General features: G+C 42.1%; 1 protein-coding gene across 3 annotated transcripts in view; it reads left to right on the forward strand.

Annotated features, from left to right (window-relative positions):
* Positions 1-23,873, forward strand: part of ZFHX3 (zinc finger homeobox 3) — a 76,591-nt gene that overhangs the window by 46,131 nt on the left and 6,587 nt on the right. Inside the window, exons 4-9 of one of the 3 annotated variants that reach the window (XM_072422553.1) lie at positions 331-565; positions 11,100-11,207; positions 11,619-11,737; positions 11,836-12,036; positions 17,636-17,741; positions 18,262-23,673. In XM_072422553.1, the coding sequence (XP_072278654.1) occupies positions 331-565; positions 11,100-11,207; positions 11,619-11,737; positions 11,836-12,036; positions 17,636-17,741; positions 18,262-23,673 (6,181 nt within the window). The remainder of the gene's footprint in view (positions 1-330; positions 566-11,099; positions 11,208-11,618; positions 11,738-11,835; positions 12,037-17,635; positions 17,742-18,261; positions 23,674-23,873) is intronic. The other 2 variants (XM_072422555.1, XM_072422554.1) reach the window with 2 other exon arrangements.

Below are 23,873 nucleotides of genomic sequence, written 5' to 3' on the forward strand. Positions count from 1 at the left end.
CCTATATTACTTACCAAAAAAAATTTGCAAAGTCGCTATGAAGTTATTCCACTGTAATCCAATATGTTGCAATATTTTTTGCTGTTGCAGATATTAAGAGAAAGAAGCAATCAGATTTTATTGCAGGGGAGAACCTGAAAAGTATTGTGATGCTTATTCATAGTCAAATGAGGAAGATGAAAGTAGATAGGTGACTGCTGTGTATAACTGAATTTTGCTGTCTCCATAGCAGGGTGTGTTGATCACAAGAGCGGTTGCACAGAATTGTTTTTATTAATTATGCTTTCTAGGTTCTTTTCTTATATATTTTTATTCCCTGCTTTTTTGCAGCACTTGCAGCAACACGAGAGCAGCGTGGAAGGAGAAACCTCATACTATCACTGCGTGCTGTGCTCCTACTCCACCAAGGCCAAACTCAACCTAATTCAACATGTGCGCTCTATGAAGCACCAACGTAGCGAAAGTCTCCGCAAACTGCAGCGGCTTCAGAAGGGCCTGCCGGAAGAAGAGGAGGATTTGGGCCAGATCTTTACCATCAGGACCTCTTCACCCCCTGCCGAGACCGGTTAGTGTTTTACCTCCCTTCTCCCTCACCCCTCCAACAATGTGCAGAACCGGCAAGCAGAATTCACCACTCACTTCCCTAACTGCTTAACATTTATAATAGAATTTTATAATCTTACTTATCATGTAACTTCATGATTTTCATTAGGTAACTAATTTTTAGCTTAAAAAAAAAAACCTGGTGGTCCTTGCTTAGTCACTTCTTGTTTAGAGGTTAAAATTGTCTTCCAATTAGGCTCCTGCCCTGACACATGTGCCCCTGCCCTGACACATGTGCCCCTGATAGAGATTTAAAGCAGCAATGCCGATACACATTGTTCAGACATGATCTACTTATGTCAATATCAGAAAGGCAGTCCAAATCAATGATAGGCAGCCGAAGCTGGGGCAGGTTTCTTCTCTTTTTCATTCCGATCTTCGGCCATCTTGATTGGCCAGGCTGGCATGACATAACTCCTACGCAGGTGCACAGGATATTATGCAGTCCCAGCATATCAGTCATACGTTTGATACAAAAGAGATCTACCAACATGTCCAATCCTATAATCTGGGTTTTCTAAGATACGTTGGCTGTTTAATTCACTTCCAATTGTTTTATCAGAAGTGAAAATTGTCTGGTATGGAGTAGTGATTTAAGAAATTACATTGCTGTAGGTGAATGCAGATCTTTACAAGCTTGATATACTTGTGACTACTCTCAGGTGGTTTGCGGGCATCCTGTTATATACATGACGACACCACTTGCAGGAAAGTTGGCGAGCACCTGTGTTTATTGAGACCCATCTGCTTTTTATGTATCTACAGATTTTTTTTTTCCAGCCGCACTAACCTTCTCTCCAACTTCCCCCTGGGGCACTTTCTGCTAATTGCTGCAATAATGAGGCTTTGGAAGTATCTGGAGAGGCAGCCAGTCTTACCCATAGTGCCCTGGGGATGAGAGAAGGAGTTTCCTGGTCTGCCCGCTGTCTGGAGCCCAGCGAGGCCCTGTCGTCTTTAACTTTGAAAGCATTATGTTTAGCAGCCTTTTTCCTGGCTTTTTCCCAGCAGCCCAGAGGTGCCACACTCACTTTGCAGTACTGAAGTGCCACTGCTGGCTCCGTCATTGCATTCCTCTGCTGAGACAGGATCCTGATAGTGGACATATTGTTTCAGCAGATTCTGCTAATCTATACGCAGTGCCGACCATCTCTCTCCCTTCTTGCACATTGCCCTCATTGTTGCAGGTCTCCGATGAGAGTGTGTGCAAGGCCGGAGAGAGGGTGGGGGTCTAAGAGGAATCAAACACAAAGCCAGATCCTTGAAGGGGGCTTTTGTTTGGACAGGAAGAGGTTGAATGTTACTGTCAGCTCCCGATTCCACCAGTTTGTCTTTCCCAGTGCTGCGACTCCACCCCATCTCCAGCTCGGACTTCATGGAACTGAAGCTTTGTGTGTGCGCACAAGGCCGGCCTGCATCTCATTAACCCCATCATTCGGGATCCCCCCACTCGCTCCATTTTGTAGGCCTCTGCGCACAGCATCTCATGTCACTCATGTGTCCATGCAGCTACTTAACACTCAGTATGTTCCCCATTGTCTGGATAGAAAGGAACAAGAGAGAGCAGAGATGTCTTTTCAATGCTCCTGTCACCATCTAAACTTGTACACAACTTTTTTTTTCCTCCAATGGGGGGTTCTGTTCCGTTTAGACATACAACATTGTTTATATACATTTAGCCTTTTCTAGGCTAAAGATATGAAATATTAAACTATAATGTTGGCTATAGCAATACAAACAAATCAGACAGCTGTTTTTTTTTTTTTTGTTTCATTTCACAAGTCTTATCAGTGTGTCACAACCTTGATTTTTCAGTTGGTTATTAAATATTTAAGTTTTCAGGGTATTTTTATAGTAAAAAAATAGTTTTTCTTTCTCAGTTTTATTTTGTGGCCCTTAGTAGATAATGCATTCCTGCAACCAAAAAATCCCAAACCGAAGATCTTAAAATGCAGTTCCAGCTCCCAGGTTTGCACTGTACATGTTTGTTGATGGCAATCATGATGGGACTTGTGGTTCCCAGGTATGCTTGCTTGCTATTATAGCTGAATATTCAGCACCCTTTTAAATTGCTGAATAAATCATAAAGTCATTGTGGGGTATTTTTTCACATCATATGGAAACATTTGAATTTTTATTCATGTGTGATTGGTGGGAAAAAGGTTTTCTTTTGGCACCATGAGCTGTCCTTTGGTATGATGTAATGAAGGGAGATTGAACGGATGTTAAATGATAGCAAATGTTTTAACAGAATGGACTGTGATGCCTATGGTAAAAAATCTGCTAAGATCTTTTTTGCCTTTTTTGATCCCAAATTTGAAAAATCACGAAGTGACATCACCTCAGAAAACAAAAGAACGATTGCTATATATAACAATGTCTCCCTGAAAAGGTTCCCATTATCTGCGACATTGTACAAAACATTTTTTTTCTTCTTCCCATTCTACGCTGACCATCACATGTGACCGGCAGAACTGTGACCTTGCTGTGATGCCGGGGAGATTCTAGCGAGCATCACACAATTCCCTTCTGCACGGTCGGGGGATTGTTCCTATTTTCCGGCTGGCACTCTATTAATCTCTTGCTACCAGCAGTGCTTTTACTATTCATGCTTCCAGGCAGGAAGATCCCAGACAGAAGACCAGCAGAGGCCTGGAATGTTAGCAATGCCATGAAGCCTGCTTCTTGTTTGCTCTCCCTCCTGCTCCGAGCACAGCGGCTTGGAAGAGGATATGAGTCTTCGGGCCGCACATTTTCTTTTTATTAAAGCGTTTGCTGGATAATTCTGCCTTCTATTTAATCTGCCTCTGGCGGTACGGGAGAGGTGGAGGGGCCAAGGTTGGCCTGGGACATAGAGATCTACATAAGCCTGGACTTTCAGTTTTAATAGCCTTTGCCTGTCAGGTGGCTTATTCATCGTATATATCTTATTTTCAGTACATATTGCTCATCTTTCTGAGAAGAACTCATGGTTTTCATTTGGTTTAATCTTTTCCGTGTTCTGGAGTCTTTCAAGCTGTCGCAGGAAAAGCTTTAGGAGCTGATTTTGCTCCATTCCTAACTTATTAATATGGCTCCTGTTTTTTTCCAGGTTTTTTTTATAAACTTTTCAAAGGTTAGTGGAAATTTTAAACAATGTTTCCACGATTTTTAAATCTACAATATTCCCAAATGTAGTACCTGCACTTCTTGTTATAAGGTGACAACACTTTGTCTCGGTCTCCCAACTGTGGACCTGCATAGCCTCCCTGCCTCTGATGCACTGTTCTCCACTGTTGTGTCTCTAAAAAAAAAACCTGCAATGGACCAAGCCATTTGCCATTGCTGGAGTGCAAAAAATAATGGTGAATGATACAAAATATTATTCAGCCAGGGGTATACATCTTCTCTGAAGGGTACCAATTATTAAAAGCATAATTTGCCCAATCCGCTGCATGGTTTATGTACAACAGTGAAATCGCCTAACAGCAGCATCCAATCAGCTTGCAGAACTTGCTGCAGATGATCGCTCTGTGCATTACAAAGTGACGGGGTGTTGTTAAAATTTTGCAGAAGCTATGAGACCGCTTATTGTTAGAAGCTCAAAGCCGGACTTATTTGGAAACTTCTCAATCACGAGGATAATGAACCGGATGGAAAGTGTTTCAGGCCTCTTGGAGATGATTAGCTGTGCCAAGGTTTGATGGGGTGATTTCCATAGCAGTCAGCCTTGCTCAGGACAGTGTTGTATTTTTAATCCACAGATGGAGCAGTCAGCTTTTTAAATAGTCAGTAGTTCTAGGCAGTCACAGGCCATTAGGCAAGGAACTAGTTTCTAATAACTGAACAAGATCTGCTCACCCAGAACTGATATTGCAGTTTTAAAGAGAACTTGTGCTTTTGGGAAGAGTCAAGTCCTCCCTCCTAAATTGTGGTCATCATTAAATGATTGACATACAACAGGTGTGGAGGACTGATATGAATTTTTTCTTTGGATCTAAACATAATGAATAAAATGAATGGCACCTAAGACCCTTTTATCTCTTATGGGGAGCATAGCAGGTTGTATGGTCTAGTAGCGTCTTACATCCCACCTGCTGTGTGAACCTGAGCTCTCTGCTCCGCCCACCTGCTGTGTGAACCTGAGCTCTCTGCTCCGCCCACCTGCTGTGTGAACCTGAGCTTGCTCCGCCCAAGTGCTGTGTGAACCTGTGAACCTGGGCTCTTTGCTCCACCCACCTGTTGTGTGAAACCTGAGCTTTCTGCGCCGCCCACCTGCCTAAGCTATCTTCTTCCAAAGTTGTGCAATCACAGGACTGACTGTACAGCATTACACATTCTTTGTCTGGTCTGATATTTTACATGTAAGGTTATCAAAACTATTTTTAGCTGTTTGTCCATGATTCAGTGAAATATAGAACATTGGGCTTTGTTGGATTAAAGTTCATATACAGTCAAAATTCTTTGTTCTTGACAAACTTATGTTCTGGTGACACCTTTTTGTTTTTTTTCCAGTGATTTTATGTTAAATATTACATTTCTGAATAAATAAAGTGAAATGCCCCAGCAGAAACAAGGACCACAAAATTGGACAAGGCTTTTGATCCTTCACTACACTAAAGCTAAGGATACATTTTACCCCCCTTCCATTAATCCTGATGATATTTATATATAGTGACTCTTTTAAGAAAATTCAGGTGGCTCCATGAGCTGTCCAGATGACAGGTCCACTTCATTCAATCTGCAAGTTCCTTTAGTATAAAAGAATGCTGTTTGGCATGCTCCCTTTGAAAGCGGGACAATGTTTTGCCCCCCCTCCCTCTTTATTCATTTTTTCCCCCACCCCTCAGTCACTCATTTCGTCTCCCTGCGCAAATTGAAAACGACTAACCTTGTCATATTTAGTGCACTGCTCACAGCCGCTGCCTTCCAGGGCTAATCAGGCACAAACATATTCGCGAAGTTGCTAAGCTCTGAGCTGTCTTCCAAGCATTAAAGTGTCCTGTCTGCCTGGGAGGTCACTCCTATCTTGGCTGTGCCGCTCATGTACGGCCAGTATTATTGATTGATTAATGTATAAAAAGCACCAAATCCATTTGCTTCTATGAAACAGAGCAAAGTGCATTCACTCGCTTGGAATTTTCACCTCATCCTTTTGTTTGAAGGACGTGTGCATGGCACTATTAATAACCTGACAGATTTTTTTTTTCTATGTTTGACTTTTTATTTTTTTTTGTGTGTTGTATATTTTTTTCAGGTTGCAACAACAACTTGCGCCTCAAGTCATTTTTGCATTTTTATCAAAAGAACACGTGGGGTAAAATTACAAAATATCACCTGGCCGGTCTGTGGGGTAGTTCTGATTCTAGTTCCAGAATCCGTTGCCCTGGGTGCTGACCACCGGCGATTCCTGATACTCAGAGTGGCTTTGTGTTCCTGGACCCACAGACGATTCTCCATGTATCTTTTTGCCTTCTGAGAATTGCATGGAACGAAGCCCTGTAAAAAATAAGTCTGCTGAATTTGCATACAGAGGGCAAAATAAAGAGAAATATCCACAGCAATGCAGGAAGCTAAAAAGATGATGTTGTTGCTTTTTTCCTATATAAAGAGATTTCTCTTCATATATTGCCCTGGTGCCATAGGCAGAAGTGAGAATGAATCCCTTGAACTGTGTTATGGTAATAAAAGCCTGCAAGCGATTCTAACCCATCACCGTTGTAATAATCTTCAGCAGGAATTCCTCTTTAAACCTCTCTGTCTTCCCCCATTATTACCAATCTGTTCTGCCAGGGTTCTTTCTGTTCGGTCATACAAGGCCTGTGGACTCGGCTCCCCTCCTAAAATCTCGCACCACATTTACCGGATCCCATAGTATGGAGCAGAAAAGTGAATTTTCTCCTAAAGCCTTAAGTGGGGAAGCCATGCTAATTGTAAATCGATGCATCTTAAAATGTACCATTGATCTGCAGTTACAAGTTAGGAGAGAAAGTGTAATTACCGCCTCTTTCAAGGGCTTTTTATTCTTAGGTTTAAAGCAAAATAAATAGAAATGGTGGCAGGAGCCGCTGAGCTCTCTATTAAAGCGGAACTCTTTTGTGCTTTTGTTCTCCTTCTATAGCATCGAACATCTCTGCATTTTGTAGCTGCGTTATTGGCTATTCTCCTATAAACACCCAAAATCATACCAGGTTTTGTTCATCAATGTGTCTGATACAATGGTGTGTATGGTCTCTGGTGACTCGTTCATTTTAAGTAGAACCCTGGAGCTACAAGATATTGCTATAAATGGAGCTAGCAAGAGATAAATATTTGATGCAAAGTACAAGAACGCTACGTAATGTTTATATTACCGCTTTATTACCTCTTATAGAGATCACAGTAATTGGCATCTACTTCCTGTAGAAAGATGCTGGCCTTGATATCTTACAGTTGTGTAAATCTTTGTCTGACACAGATCAGCCCCCTCTTTATCTTACATTGCGACTTGCTATAAAGTTACGGTGCACAGAGTAATCCCTGGAAAAGAGGGGTTGCTTTTTCCCTGTCAGGTGAGGAGGACATCATCACTTTGGCAAAGTCACACAATAAGACCTAAAGGTCATAATGACATTGGACAATTGCTGTATATTGTACCATACCTGGAAATGATTCTTGCAGATTGTTAGGAACACAGGAATATAAAGCTGAGTTTATACGCCTGTTCTCACATGCCATAAGGCCACCATACAAGTAGGTTTTTCAGTAAAAGGGGTTATTATGCTTGCCATGATATACTTGATGGGGTACAGGCCACTTTTGGGTACAGTGACCCAGCTGTACAGTAAAATCAGAGTGCATGCTGGGAGCTTTGCTTGTCCCTCACTGTTTTGTCGTTTGCCGTGTCACAGTCTCTTAACAAGCTTAAAACAAGTGGCAGCTTCTGGCTAGAAATTGATTTCATTAATTGCTATGCCAATAAGCCAGCTTGTTATGCCTGCCATTGGTTTGCAGGATGGCTAACAAGACCACTGATCAATCGTGCCAATAAAGATTTTACTCATTAATGAGTAAAGCACTAATTACCGTTATCCGGTGACCAATTAGGCTTAGTGTTTCGAGAGCTGGTCCATGCTTTGGCCGTTTAGCTTACAGATCAGAAAGGGCGGTAGAAGCAGTGCGCGAAAGCGAGGGCACTTTGACCTTGAAAAGGGTTGTGTGTTAGCAGATGGGTGGCTGCAGTGCTGTGAAGGCGGACTGGGCCTTATATCTCAATGTGTGGTTATACTGACATTTTCTGTAAAGACACCAATCGGATCCAAGCTTTAGGGCAACTCTTAATCTGATTGGTGACTGAGGAAACCCCCCCAAAGTGTCGGGTCTTGGAATAGACATTAATGGTATAAGATGGGGCCATTTTTGGTAACTTTTTTTGAACAGGATATGTTTAAATGTAGCTGAAACATTTCCCTTTCTTCCATATCTTTTTAAGGCTTTTCTTTCTTTTGCTGTTTTGCTAAATTGTAAATAGTACAAAATGATTGGGTCTGTTCTAAAGCCAAATATAAAGCAAAAATAATAATATAAATTCCTCGCAGGGCGCCGCTACCTTCTTTCTTTTCTTCTTTGGTTCCAGTCTGGTTGAGAATATTGTAGGTGGCTGTCACATGTTTGTGACAGTCAAGAGTTGTGAAAGATAATAGAACATTCTACGGAACGGCCAGCTATGGGATTTGTGGCGAGGATGGAGCTCCGTCTGGCATGGCCCGAGCCAAGTCCCCAGGAATCTGCTAGTTCTCAACTTGTCTGCTTCTTCTTTTATTGACCTGGTCAGACCCCTTGTGAGCTCCCTAATTGAAAATTAATACAGGATCAATGCAGGAGGCAATTTGCATATTGATTATACACCGAACTGAATGCACCATATGTGTGGCAGATTGATTGAAGGGCCCAAGACAGCTCAGGGAAGCAAAACATCTTGTAGTCTGTGCTGTGTGGGTATGAGTCTGTAAGGAATTCCTCTACCAGCAAAGGTGGAGAGGAATGTGGGACATTCACATATGGCTTTGGGACTACAGGATGTGACTGGCACTGGTCAGTGCCCTGTATATAAACATAAGCAGAGGCGTATAGTGGTTACCATACTTTACCCTAATCTCACCTGGAGCTCCAAAGCTTCGATCCTGCAGGTGAAGAACAAGCCACAGTAGATTGAAATATGAAGATTAGTTGGCTGTGGAATCTCTGCAAGGTGGCATCAGGCGTTACCATCTGATTCTACAACCCCCATGCACCCCAGTCACTCTTTACTATTTTTGTGGGGGATCATTTGACCAAGGTGGATAACGCTTTCCTAGGTAGTCCTCAATTTCTGGTGCGGTATAAAAAAAAGTCACCTCGGAGATCTGTGACCTTTTTAAACACATAGGTTAATCATCAAGCTCCAAGCATGTTATGCCATATGGTATTAAGTGAATATTGAATCAAAATTGATGAATTTATGAGAAATGAGAATATATGGGCATCACATAATAAAAGAGAAGCATCATTTGTCCAGGCGGCCCAGACATCACGAGTGTGTTTTACACTGGTTTAAGTAGAGCTGGCGCAAGCTCTATTTTTACACTTCCCATTGACACATGTGATGGCATACACGTATTGATTTGCTGTACCCGTGTTATTATGTGGATGGTTTGTCGTGGTGTCAGTGGGGCCTGTGCTACCTCCCCCGCACGAGGAGTCCTTCTAGAGCAAGCCTCCCATTGTCCCACTGACATTGAAATTACATTTCTCATGGTGATTTGAACACGGGTATGTTTGAGGGAGCGAGAGATTCATTCTCACCATGACAGGACATAATAGCTTCACGCTCTGCTAGAAACTGCCACACAAAATTTGCCTCTGCCGCCACTTACTACAAGTCGTGCACTGTGCTGAGGCTTATCCGCAAAAACAAGTAGGGCAATCTGGTGTTTGTACATGCGTCCTCCTACCTCGATCATTTTATATATATATATATATATATATATATATATATATAATCTGTAGAAAAATATTAGGTGCAATGTCCTGCGGGCATCCAATCTAGTCTATGCAGTCACTTGTTGAAGAGGATGTGGTTCTTACAATTTTCTGCCTGAATTTTATTAGCTTATTAATCAGTTCAGTTTTAAAGGTGGTCACATTTTGTAAAAAAAAAAATAATCATGTTTGTAATATTGTAAGAGAATTTGACTAATCAGAAACATGGCATTCAACAGAATTTTTTTTTAGAAAAATACATTTTTGCAGTAGGTTTTACAGAATTCAAAGAACCAATCAAATCTGTCCCGGTGATGTGAACAGTATTATTATCCATAGCATATATCAGCATAGTATGTCTAAAGGGCCCCTGCATAGAACCAATTCACTGAATGTTCCTTTTACTGGTGACTTTATTGTAATGGCCGAATTATCTTTTAATGTGTTTATCATATGTGATCTAGCACACACACACTTAATCACACTGCTTTATACAACATTTCATGGGACAAAAGTGGAGCACCCGGCACAAATCATAATCTGCCTGTCCATTGTTTTCCCTGCAGTTATTTGTACACAAAATGTGTGTGTGTGTGTGTGTGTATATATATATATATATGTATATATAGATATATATACTCTGGGGAATACTGAAATGAGAAATTCAAGGATCTCTCTATAAATCTATTTTATGGCAGGATGAACACTGTAGCTTCCTCTCCATCATGTATTCTGAACTAGGAAGTCATTTAGCCTCTGCCCAGTCCTAGGTTCCTATTCATCTTCTCCCTCTTCCCATACTCTGCCTCTCTTTGCGAAGGATGACACCTCTAGCTCACAAGTGGAACTGCAGCACAGATGCCGCTGCTGCCTGCCAGAGCAATCAATGCAATGCACAATAAAGAAAGCACCCTCCTGCTAATTTGAAAGTCCTCTATGCTCTCCTGAAAAGACTATGAAAGGAAGCCTGACTATCTTTCTACTTCAGCCACAAATTATTTATTTTTTTATTCGGACTCATGGGTGCTTGTTAACAGTTCTTATTTAGAATAGCCTTCATGGAACTGCAGTGTCATCTGTTAGCTGCTAGTCAAGATAAACATATATATCATAACTTGACATAAACATGCAGTGTATGTACACATAATATATGCTGCATTGTGATATAGATATGTAGAGGTTACTGCTCTAGGAGACTGCATACAGAGCTGAATGTAAACCAGAGGTCCAAACCAAAACCTAGACTGGCAGAACCCTTAGTGATGGCTTCAAACACAATTGTGAATAATGGCTATTTAGATTGTGAAAGTAAACTGTATTCTCAGGATGTCATAGTTGGTTCAGATGAGAATCCAGCTCTGCTCCCCGGACAAGAGGATGGTGAACAAATTGGTTTTGTTGGACCCCAGTACATTGCTTGAAGCTGACCTCTTCATTGACCTTTTAGCTTGTTATAAAATTGAGCATGTGCTGATACTTTTGGTCTTCTGTCCCTTTATGAAATTTATTTTTCATTTCAGAAGATCCTGCAGAGGATCCAGAAGGAGCCTGTGATGCAGATGCCGACCCAGGGGAAGTGCCGAAAGTCCAGGAACCCGAGGGGGCCAAAGACACTAATAGGGGAACAGGTAGAGTACCACATAATGAGCCTGTATTGACATGATTTCTAATTGTTTTCTGATGATTCAGACTGGCTGATACCTTGCAATAAATAAAAATGTATAGCTACGTGCAAGGCCTGGACAAATGTGCCCAGCACTGAAGGGATGCTGTAACAGTATTATCTTCCACATCAAGGTGACTAACAACCTAACTTTGGTAAATCTGACCGTGAGGCAGACTAATAAATACAGACGTATTAACAAAAACATGCCTGCATTAATTGGTATATCTGCATTTATATATAATGGTGTTTTCTAATTCTTTTATATAGGTTCTATCTGACCAGAGACAGAATTCAAGCAGAATATTGAAAAAAAAATATGATTGTGTTGCAAAACTCCTCTTTTTTATTACATCTATTGTTCATTTTGTCACAGCGTCTTTTGTTCCACCTGAGCGGGATTCATCTGATTCACTACCTTCTAAGCTGTCCTCCAATGTAAGCTCTGAGCCTCCTCCTAAAAGACCAAGATCTGCTGAGGAGAAGAGAGAGCAGGTAGGGGTATCTGTTCCACTTTTTTTGCCTTACATCTGTTGTCATTTTTCTTCTGTGTTGTATGTACACTGTTCTTCAACATTCTCCTGGTCCCCTAGCTCTTCCAGTGTCCATACTGCAAGTACACCAATGCAGACATCAACAGACTGCGAGTCCACGCTATGACGCAGCACTCGGTGCAGCCAATGTTGCGCTGCCCACTTTGCCAGGATATGTTAAACAACAAGATCCACCTACAGCTGCACCTCACCCACCTGCACAGCGTGGCCCCGGACTGCGTGGACAAACTGATTATCACGGTAAATGTCACTTTTTTTTGGTCCTTGGAGAATAATTTACCTTATATGTATAGTTTTGGTCATTGGCTACCAAATAGAATATTTACTGAAAGACTATTTACATGTCAAAGTAATCCTGTGAGCACAGTGAAGTGAACTTTTTTTTTGTTACAGTTATTCTTTTACTCACTCTCCAACAGCAGCAACTGTACAGTTTTCTCCTTGCATTTGCTGCAATTAAGAAATCTGTCCGATCTTCCCAGACTAAATGAAGTTGACACGTTTAGATTCAGTAGTGGACAGATGATGACTTCTGCCAGTCATAGGAATTTGGTTGATGGGGTATGGAAGCATGGGAACATTAAAGGCTACATGACAGGTAGTTTTAAATACAGAATTGTTACCTTGATTGGAGTATACTGTAAATGAAATTAGAGAAGATGAATTGGCCATAAAAAGAGAATCTATTCCTGAAAATGGTCATCACTTTGCACATGCTCAACTCCTATTTACATAGTGTCCCTAATAATAACTCAGACTGCTTCCTTACAACCTGCCCGGTGTCAAGTCTGTTACCACAGCAACAGGGGTTTGCCTATGCTCCATATCCTGCACAACTCTTCACATATCCTCTGTCCTGTTCTCGACGCATGGTCACGTCACTCTTTTGACTGCGGACCCTGAACGTGCTACATCATTCTTTGTCATAGGCAACCTTATGGTTCTCCTGACCTCCCCACCTCCGGCTGTTTACTACACTATAACTTAAAACACGCTTTTCGCCCTTTCTCTCCATCATCCTTTTCGGTGTTGTGTCCCTGCTGTCTTTTGCACACAATTGCCAGGACTTTAAGTGGAAGTGCTTGGCTCATGTTTGCCAATTAGATGGTGTAAATGCAAAGTGACCTTAATATCTTACCATTGCTAACAAGTTTCTCTCTCCAACCCTTGCGCTCTTTGTAATGGAAATATGCAGTCTGTCTGCAAGTAGGATTTGCATGTTGGACCTCGCTGACAGTCAGGAGGGTTTTTTTCCCCCCTTGACCTCCTTCCTTTGTCTGTGTCCTTAGCCTTCCCCTCACCGTCAGCTGCTTTTTTTTCATAGCAGCTCTCTCAATCACCTCCCTTTAATACCCCCCCCCCTTATTTTCTTCTGTCCCTTTTTCCTCTTATTGCAGTATGCACAGAGACGTAGTTGGGTTATAGGAAAGGCCCTAAGAGTCCAGCTTTCACCTCTCAGACCTCAGCATGGTGTAAACAGCCTCTGAAAACGTGGCCATGCACTGTCAGCTGGGCCTCCTCACACAATTAGCATGTAATTATCCCGTGTGATGGGCAGCCAGAGGAGAGGCAGCTGACACGTTGCATCGCTGACCTGCGTGTCAGAGATCAGTGGGCGCAGCGAGCAGTGCAGTGTGCTCCTTAATGATGCCATTTACATATTTGGCCAGGCAGCTGCGTAGTGCAGGACCCATACTGTGCCGTATGCAGGACGAGTGTGATTATTTACGCTGCATGCTGTCCATGTAGAGAAGCACAGCATTCTCACGTATGCGGCCATACTGGTTAAGAGATTGTCGCACAATGCAGAAGATTCTGACTGATTTGTTTAACACCATAAATGTGTTTGGGGACATGATCAGTCGAAGTGTTCAGATATGGTCAATTGTATTCCTCTGTATTTGATCTGCTTCAAGGATTCATACAAACTATGCATTGTGTTTCTCACATTATGGTGTTAAAGCATACTGTAATAAAATTGACCCTTTAATGCAGCTCATCACAGTAAATGCCCTGCATTTTCTAGTACGGGTATGTTACCTACTACAGCAACATCGTGCAATTAAGAAGTAAATGTTTCAGTAGATTTCAATGCAAAAACGTGAATGGGTCGTAAAGGATCATTTTGGATGGACAATAGTTTGCACACATAATACATTCTAACCACTAGCCGAATACAGAGTTATCATGCCCCTTCAAGGTCATAGTATTTGGAGATCGAGTCAATAAGATACCATGTCACCTCCGTGGTAGTCATTTTTATATCTGACTTGCTCTGTAAAAAGTTTGTACGAAACTGCTCTTTAAGGGTTTGATGCCTTTCAGGATGGGGATACAGTTTTATAAGGTTCCCTTAACACATTATTACCTGTGGGTAAGGCACTGACTGTTTCCACTAAGAACAAAGACCCAACAAAGTCATAATTGACACACTTCTTTTTTAGTTTGTAAACTTGTTTTGGTCCTTACATTAAAGAATTGCACCACACCCAGCCTCCAATATGGAGGAATACTCTAATTATCACCATAAAGCAATTTTGCCTATTATAGTATATGACTTGGTTCTTTTCTAAGTGACACATAGTGCTAATTGGTATCTGTTTGTAATTGTGATTTAGTCTCTTCAAAGTTAGACTCTTTTATGTGTGATGTTTTCCTTTTATCTGTCCACCCATTTTAATTCATTTTCAAGCTCTGATCATGTGCAATGCTGTTATTATGGCCTACTATAGCCCTCATTGTTTTTCACACTGAACAAAAATATATATCTGCTTACTAGTTTTTGTTCTTGGAGGTGGCTGAAAATATTGCTTTTTTTCCCTGCTCTGTTAAACATAGGGGGATGGATCCTCAATATAGCAAATATTTCAGCAGGGACATTAGAAAACAAAATGAGTTTAACCAACAGAATAGAATACCCAAGGAGCTGCCTCAGAGGAGGGTAGCACCCTAAAGTTTCTATATTCTACATAAGATGCATGTTTGCTATATGGCATCAGGTAAGGGTAAAAGGATACGATTTATTGGATCTTTTACAAATCCCCATCTCTTATGTGTTCAGCCAGCTTTCCAGGTGCATTATTATTTTCTGCAGTTGCACTTTAATAGTCCTTGCATGGAGATTGGATATTAGCTCCATTGTTTGCCAGGTTGTGTAATATCACTGGAAATTTGATGCGGGAGGCATTTTAAGAGGCGAGGCACAGAAAAGGTAGCAGACACATTAGACCTCTCAAAACCTGCCAGAATTCCAATCAGGAGAGATGATTAAAGTGGAGAGCAGACAACGTCTCCGGCTCACCTCCTCGTCTGCCGTCATTCACACTTGATTGACTTCAACCTTTCAAGTACAGAAGTCTTTCTCTTATTATTCAAGGCCAGGCGAGCTTTTCTAATTAAAGTGTATGAAAACAATTATAGAGCTGTCTTGTGGAGCTTGGAATTCTCGGAGACTCCGCACAGAGCTTTGCTCTCGCCGGGTTGCGGGGATTTAGCAGAGACATATTCCCTCCCCTTGCCTTTAAATGAGAGTGCATCCATGCTTGTGATCGTGTCTGTCTCTTTCTGTAATGTCCTCGCACTGAAGAAGATCAGACACGAAGCCTTTGTTTCCCCCGGTTTGATTATGTCATTGCACAAAACAAGGGTTAGAAATGTACATGTAATATTAATTAAATACAGCAATAGATGCCTTTCACAATACTTGTTTGCTCTTGGGGTTTGGGGGGGGGGTTACATTTAATAAAGTTTATATAATAAAATAGGTTTACACTCTCCTTTACTAGAAAGTGTAAACCTAATCATTAAATCTCATACGAGCTTTAACGTGGTAATGCCATTTTAAAAGTAGTTTCAGATATTTTTAAATATTTCACTGAAGTTGTACCTGGAGCTTTGACCATGTAGATTCTTGCCCGTTTGATTTTACTTTATCTTGTATTCATGCTCCTCCTCTGTCACCATTAGCAAACTGTAAAAATAGAATAGGCAGATTAATAAAGAATACAAAAAAATGCTTCTCTGATCTATGAGTAAGCAGGCAGTTTTAAATGAAGAGTAATATGGAAGCTGCCTATACAGATTACCGTCTTCAGTACTTTTGAGTCAAACATGCAAATCAGTAATTCAGTGACTTGTTCTGGAGCATGATTCATAGTTTCACAACCAATTAATAGCATGACTTCCAGGCCAGAAGTAGATTTAGAGAAGGCAACAATGGCTGCCTTCTTATAGTTCCCCCTTTTAAAAAAAAAAAAAAAAACACAAAAAGAATTTTTGGGCCTTATATTTAGACACACAGACATGCTGGCTTGTAGAGTTTCTCCAGCTCCTAGGAAGTACCACCATCTGACAAACTCTCAGATTTGCTTGAAGAAAACAACTCTGGTACCTAAGTGCAACCATCAAAAGGGAAATATGTATGTATGGTATCCTCACTGGATTTTTCCTAGGCAAGATCCTAGATGCTTGTTTTTGCTGGCACTTTGATTTTATTATATTCTGCTTTACAACCCACTAGATGTACAGAATGTGGGACAGTCTTGGGTTTTTGCTGACTTTAATTTGCTGCATGCTTTCAAGTCAGTGCCTTAGTATTGGTGCCATATGGCTCTACGACGTAGGCTACACAAGCAGATTACAATAACAATGAACATGCCTGTTTAAAGCATCATTTGAGGTTAATAATGTCTACCAAATAGCCCTTGGGTAGCTTACATCTAGGAAGCCACTTGTTCATTTGTGTAGAATTCAGTCACACTCCTAGGCCTTGTACACACAGCCTTTTATAAAGCATGTGTGTACAGCAAGCTTTTATCAATTTCCAGTATGGAGACTTTACATAACCAGCAGGCTTTAAATAAAGTTAAGGTAGTAACTGAAATCACTTTCTTTAAGGCGCTACACACATGCACTGAAAAATGGGCATGTAATATTTTCTACCTGATCATGCAATTGCAGCAACCTAATGTGCATTTTTCTGTCTAGGTAGTAGTATACATAATGAATAGCAGGACAGAGTGCACTGTACTGTGTGTAATAGACTGCTACACAATGACCAAAACACAATAGTGTGAATGGCCCCTTTAGCTGTGTGTTTAAAATGAGCTTCACTTTGTGTGGGTTTAAGGCCTTACCAAAGCTTCCTAAAGCTTGTTGTACTTACTACTCTTACAGAAACCCCGATGTATCAAATATTGGTCATTGTTGCCCAATAATTTTTAGCAGCATGTTTGATGAATTAAAAACTGCCTCAGACTGCAGCATTCAGTAATCCCCCAATAGGGTTTTCCATGCAAACCTTTTTCAGAGATCTTTTTTTTTCCTGCTTGTTAATCCCGTTATTAACAACTTTGTGGGTGTCTCAGTAACGGTTTTGCAGAACTTCACCTTGTAAATGACTTTTTCCACAATGCCCTCTTCCCTGTGCATGTCCTTTTGTTTTTCTTGGTTTTAAAAAAAAAGTACTTGCAGGCTTCTGCTTTCACTCAGGAACATGGCCCACTCATCTCTTTAGCAGCCTGAATTAATTAGGGGTGTTAATATGTGCTTGGTAGATTACGAAGGTGGGGGGGGGGGGGTAGAGTTATACAGCTCATCTCTGTAATTGGCTGCCCCACAGCCTGTGACAAAACACTCTTTGTGATCAAAGTCAGAATTCTGTAGAAAGGAAAAAAATATATTAATTAGATGATTATTCTTTTAGTGTGTACTGATAATTAGAGTAGGCTACCTCCTGAGTGATGAGGAGGTTGTTGAGCAGCTGTGGACACTCTCAGCAATCTACAGGGTGAGGAAAAGACTGGGACACTTTTGAAAATCCTCTTTCTGTTGCATGCAGGTAACATCTCCAGAGACACTCATGCCGAGCAGCATGTTCCTTCCTGTGACCTCCCCAGAGCGAGAGAAACCTGCATCAGCCCCAGAAGCTACAGAGAAGCCTTCAGGTAGGAAACTTATCATTTTGGAAGGATGACATTTTCTCTCTATGTACAAGTTTCTGAAGATAGTTTTGCTCCTCTCAACTCTGTTTATTCTGAATTGCTGTATCAAATACATCTAAAGGAAAGCAAGAGCACTTTCTCCATCCCTTATTTACAGAAACCTACAGGTTTTCTCACTATTTATGATGGAGACCACCCATCTAATCACTGGACATGGGGTTGCTATTCACATAGTTGAATACACACTAGGTTTCAGGGCCTATGTAGCACTACAAAAGATACCAGGTGGGGACACAAATCTCTAGTGTTGGTACAGGTTTCCTATTGCCTTTAAGTACTTTGCAACTAAGCCCTAGTTACAGACCCCAGTAGACCCAAAATTACCCATTCACCATTGGGGTCAACAGCAATGCCCAATCAAACTATTTACACTTTTTTCCCCCCCCAAGCTGTGATTTGGGAATAGGGTACCTATTTCAGGAAGGAGGTCTATGTTTTCACAGTTCATTTTTTTCCTCCGTAGAACCCACTGAAGCAGTGTCAAAGAGTGCAGCTGTTCCTGAGATGACCGAGTTGACTACAGAACAGAGAGCCTCCACCAATGACAGTTCTACAAAGGAAGATTCTGGGTTCTTGTGCTGGAAGAAAGGATGTAACCAAGTGTTTAAGACCTCCGCTGCTCTACAGACACACTTCAACGAGATTCACAACAAGCGCCCTCAGTTGCCAGTTTCTGACCGCCACGTTTACAAGTACCGTTGTAACCAGTGTAGCTTGGCTTTCAAAACCATTGAGAAACTTCAGCTCCATTCACAATATCATGTGATCCGTGCCGCAACCATGTGCTGTCTGTGCCAGAGAAGCTTCCGCACATTCCAGGCTCTTAAGAAGCATCTGGAGACCAGCCATTTGGAGTTGAGTGAGTCTGATATCCAGCAGCTATACAGCGGTCTTCTGGTGAATGGAGACATCACCAACATGGGGGAGACAGTAATGGCTGATGACCAAAGCATGCTGGTGGATGATGATAAAGAGGATGAGAGTGACCTAGAGGAAAAGCAAAGTCCCACAGGAAGTGATTCTGGTTCTGTACCAGAAGACTCTGGTTCTGAACCCAAGCGTGCACTTCCTTTCCGCAAGGGCCCAAATTTTACTATGGAAAAGTTTTTGGACCCCTCCCGACCTTACAAGTGCACAGTATGCAAAGAGTCATTTACTCAGAAGAACATTCTGCTGGTCCATTACAATTCTGTGTCACATCTGCATAAACTTAAAAGAGCCTTGCAAGATTCAACCACTGGGCAGCCTGAACCCACCAGCAGTCCAGATAATAAACCATTTAAGTGTAACACTTGCAATGTTGCATACAGCCAGAGTTCAACTCTAGAAATCCACATGAGGTCTGTTTTACATCAAACCAAGGCTCGTGCAGCAAAGCTGGAAGCAGCAAGCAGCAGCACAGTTAGTTCTAGTAGTAGTTGCCCCTCTGCAACTACCACATCCAACCCTGTCACTTGCAGTGTCACCACTACATCAAACTGCACGACCACACCAACTGCTGCAATGAGCTCTAGTTATGTGAACCAAATGCCCAATGAACCTGTAGTCAGTGCAGTTACAAGCGGCCTGATCCCTTCTAATGCCCCCTGTCCTCCTGAGCATAAAGAAGTGAATCGCAAGAAACTGGCAGACATGATAGCTTCACGACAACAGCAACATCAACAGCAGCAGGCCCAAACCCTGGTCCAGGCTCAAGCACAGGTGCAAGCCCATTTGCAGCAAGAGCTTCAACAACAAGCTGCTATTCTGCAGTCTCAGCTGTTAAACCCTACTCTGCTTCCCCACTTTCCTATGACAACAGAGACACTGCTTCAGCTACAGCAGCAGCAACACCTCTTGTTTCCTTTCTATATTCCTAGTACAGACTTTCAGTTCAACCCAGAAGTTAGTTTGCCCTTGACCAGTGGTACACTTACATTGACAGGAAGTGGCCCTGGATTACTGGAAGACCTAAAGACTCCACTACAATTTTCCCAACAAGGACATCCCCACCATCAACATCTTCTGCAACAGTCAAGCCAGATGTGTATGACAGATGCACATTCTGCTCTCATGCAACCTCAAGAACAAAAAGTTAAAGCTGTAAAAGAAAACCTCAAGGAACTAAAGAAAGAAAAAGAGTTTTCTGAAAGGGCAGATGAGACTACACTAGTAAATGAGTTGATGGCGGATAGTTTAAAGTGTAAAGAGAAGAAAGAGTCTACACCCAGTTCCAGCTCAGATGGTCATCTGCTTCCTCCTCGTATTGCATCAGATGCTCGAGGTAATGCTACCAAAGCCTTGCTTGAGAATTTTGGGTTTGAGCTGGTTATTCAGTACAATGAAAACAAGCAAAAAGTACAGAAGAAAACTGGGAAAAACGAACAGGCTGACAGCTTGGAGAAGTTGGAATGCAATTCATGTGGGAAGTTTTTTTCCAACATCCTTATCTTAAAAAGCCACCAAGAACATGTCCACCAACGTTATTTACCATTTAAGCAACTTGAGAAGTTTGCAAAACAATACAGAGACCAATATGATAAGCTATATCCATTGAGACCCCAAACACCTGAGGCACCACCTCCTCCTCCACCCCCACCCCCTCCACCACCACCCCCAGCAACCCCACAGCCAGCTATCACACCAACTCTTCCTACTAGTACTGCGCCTCCACTCACTCCACCAAGCATTTCACCTGCACAGTCATCTGTGTCTTTGGCTCAGATTTCAATGCCAATGGAGCTGCCTATTTTTCCACCTCTTATGATGCAACCTATGCCATTGCAAAGTATGCCAGGACAGCTGCCACCTCAGTTGGGTCCAGTAGAAACACTTTCTGCAGATTTGGCCCAGCTGTATCAGCATCAGCTCAATCCCAATCTTTTACAACAGCAGAACAAAAGACCACGTACCAGGATCACTGACGACCAGCTAAGAGTGTTACGGCAGTATTTTGACATTAATAATTCCCCAAGTGAGGAACAGATCAAAGAAATGTCTGATAAGTCTGGATTACCCCAAAAAGTTATTAAGCACTGGTTTAGAAACACCCTCTTTAAGGAGCGTCAACGAAACAAAGACTCTCCTTACAATTTTAATAACCCCCCCATCACTAGTTTGGAAGAATTAAAGATGGACTCTAGACCTCCATCACCAGAACCTCAAAAACATGAATGCTGGGGAAGTAGGAGGTCTTCCAGGACACGGTTTACAGATTACCAGCTCCGTGTTCTTCAAGACTTTTTTGACGCCAATGCTTACCCAAAGGATGATGAGTTTGAACAACTTTCCAACCTGTTAAACCTTCCTACACGAGTAATTGTTGTCTGGTTCCAGAATGCACGGCAGAAAGCAAGAAAAAATTATGAAAATCAAGGAGATGGGAAGGAAGGTGAGCGTCGTGAACTGACGAATGACCGCTATATTCGTACTAGCAACCTAAATTACCAGTGCAAAAAATGTAGTTTGGTTTTTCAGAGGATCTTTGACCTCATCAAGCATCAGAAAAAGCTATGTTACAAAGATGAGGATGAAGATATGCATGATGACAGCCTAAACGAAGACTCTATGGATGCCACTGATATGCTGACACCTTCAAGTTCCTCATGTAGCACCCCTATGCCCTTTCAGTCCTATAATACTACAGCCACAGCATCCACAAATGCTTCTGGCACCCCTTTTTCCCAGCAACTGATGGATATGGACGATTCAGCAATGTGTAGTTCCAAGCTAGAGGCTAGCAATGATGATAAACCAAAGCTTTATGAAATTCCAAGGACACAGCAAAACCAAACACAAGAGCAGCCACTGCAACCAAAGCAAGAGCCACAGCAGCCTCAAACCACACAATCTCAACCTCCACCACAGGACCAATTAGAACAAAAAGTTACTGCAACCCCACAGAAACACCCATCACTTTCATCTCCATCAACACAACCTTCTCACTGCTCCTTGACACAGTCAAGTCCCAATGCAGCTCAAATCTCACACCACCCCATGAAGCCTCTTCATTCATCAACTCCCCAGCAGTTAGCCAATTTGCCTCCTCAGCTAATTCCATACCAGTGTGACCAGTGCAAATTGGCCTTCCCATCCTTTGAACATTGGCAAGAACATCAACAGTTGCATTTTCTTAGTGCTCAAAACCAGTTCATCCATCCTCAGTTTTTGGACAGGCCAATGGATATGCCCTTCATGCTATTTGACCCTAGTAATCCATTACTAGCAAGTCAGCTACTCTCTGGAGGACTTTCTCAAATGCCAACTGGCTCAGCTACTTCACCTTCAGCACCATCATCCACAATGAACACACTGAAACGTAAGCTTGAAGAAAAAGCAAGTGCAAGCCCAGGGGAAAATGATAGTGGGACTGGGGGAGATGAACCACAAAGGGACAAGCGTCTACGAACCACAATAACACCAGAACAGCTGGAAATATTATATCAGAAGTATCTGCTAGATTCTAACCCAACACGTAAAATGCTTGATCATATTGCCCATGAAGTGGGTTTGAAGAAGCGTGTTGTTCAAGTTTGGTTTCAAAATACTCGGGCAAGGGAAAGAAAGGGACAGTTCAGAGCAGTCGGTCCAGCTCAAGCTCATAGGCGTTGCCCATTTTGCAGAGCTTTATTTAAGGCAAAAACTGCTTTAGAAGCTCATATACGATCGCGCCATTGGCATGAGGCAAAGAGAGCTGGCTATACAATGAGTTTATCTACAATACCCATGGACTGTGATGGGGGTTTGCATTTGAAAGGAGATCTTTTTGACAATACCTTTCCTAGCCTACCCCACAGCAGCAGTGATGGACAGTGCATTTCCTTGTCTCCAGTGAGTAAATCTATGGATCTATCGCCTCGAACATTGCTTAGCCCATCTTCTATAAAAGTTGAGGGGTCAGAAGACTTTGAAAGCCCCTCGATGTCTTCTGTCAATTTGAGCTTTGATCAGGCCAAGTTGGACAATGATGACTGCTCCTCTGTGAATACTGCTATAACAGATACAACAACAGGGGATGAAGGAAATGCAGACAATGACAGCACCACAGGTATTATTGCTGACACAAAATCTGCATCAATAACCAGTGAAGGCTTGCCAAAGTCTGCCATTATGTCCATGTCTGAGTATGAGGACCAAATGTCTTCTGGTTTAGTCAGTCCCGCCCCAAGCTTTTACAGCAAAGAGTATGAGAATGAAGGCATTGTTGATTATAGTGAAACTTCCAGTCTTGCTGACCCTTGCTCTCCTAGCCCAGGTGCAAGTGGTTCAGCAGGCAAGTCAGGTGATAGTGGAGACCGCCCTGGTCAAAAGCGTTTTAGAACGCAAATGACTAACCTTCAACTTAAAGTTCTTAAGTCCTGTTTTAATGATTACAGAACACCCACCATGCTGGAGTGTGAAGTTTTGGGCAATGATATCGGACTGCCAAAGAGAGTTGTCCAGGTCTGGTTTCAAAATGCCCGGGCAAAGGAAAAGAAGGCTAAACTAAACATGGCCAAGCACTTCGGAATAAACCAAACCAATTATGAGGGACCCAAAACAGAGTGCACTTTGTGTGGCGTGAAATACAGCGCACGTCTGTCTGTGCGGGATCATATCTTCTCCCAGCAACATATCTCGAAAGTTAAGGACGCTATAGGAAGCCAGTTGGACAAGGAGAAAGAATACTTTGATCCAGCCACTGTTCGTCAGCTAATGGCTCAGCAAGAGTTGGATCGCATTAAAAAAGCCAATGAGGTTTTGGGTCTGACCCCTCAGCAGCAGGCTGTGTTTGATAACCCTCCCCTGCAAGCACTCAATCTTCCAACACCCTACCCAGCTCTCCAAGGCATCCCTCCAGTACTGTTGCCAGGTCTCAGCAGCCCATCTTTGCCAGGATTCACTCCCTCTAACACAGGTGGGCACAAGATAAGAGCACTTGGTAGTGAAAGTGTGCTGGTGTTAGGATAAGAGAGACATGTTGGCCCTTCAACTACACCCAAGTTCCATATTACATGGATTTTAAATTCTGTCATCTCTTAAATATACATTTTGTAAATGTAATATCCAATTTACCAGCCAAAGCTCTTATCAATGTCTAATTAAGAGAATAGACAT

Source organism: Pyxicephalus adspersus, chromosome 9 (genome assembly GCF_032062135.1).
Source record: "Pyxicephalus adspersus chromosome 9, UCB_Pads_2.0, whole genome shotgun sequence".
Taxonomy (NCBI): Eukaryota; Metazoa; Chordata; class Amphibia; order Anura; family Pyxicephalidae; genus Pyxicephalus; species Pyxicephalus adspersus.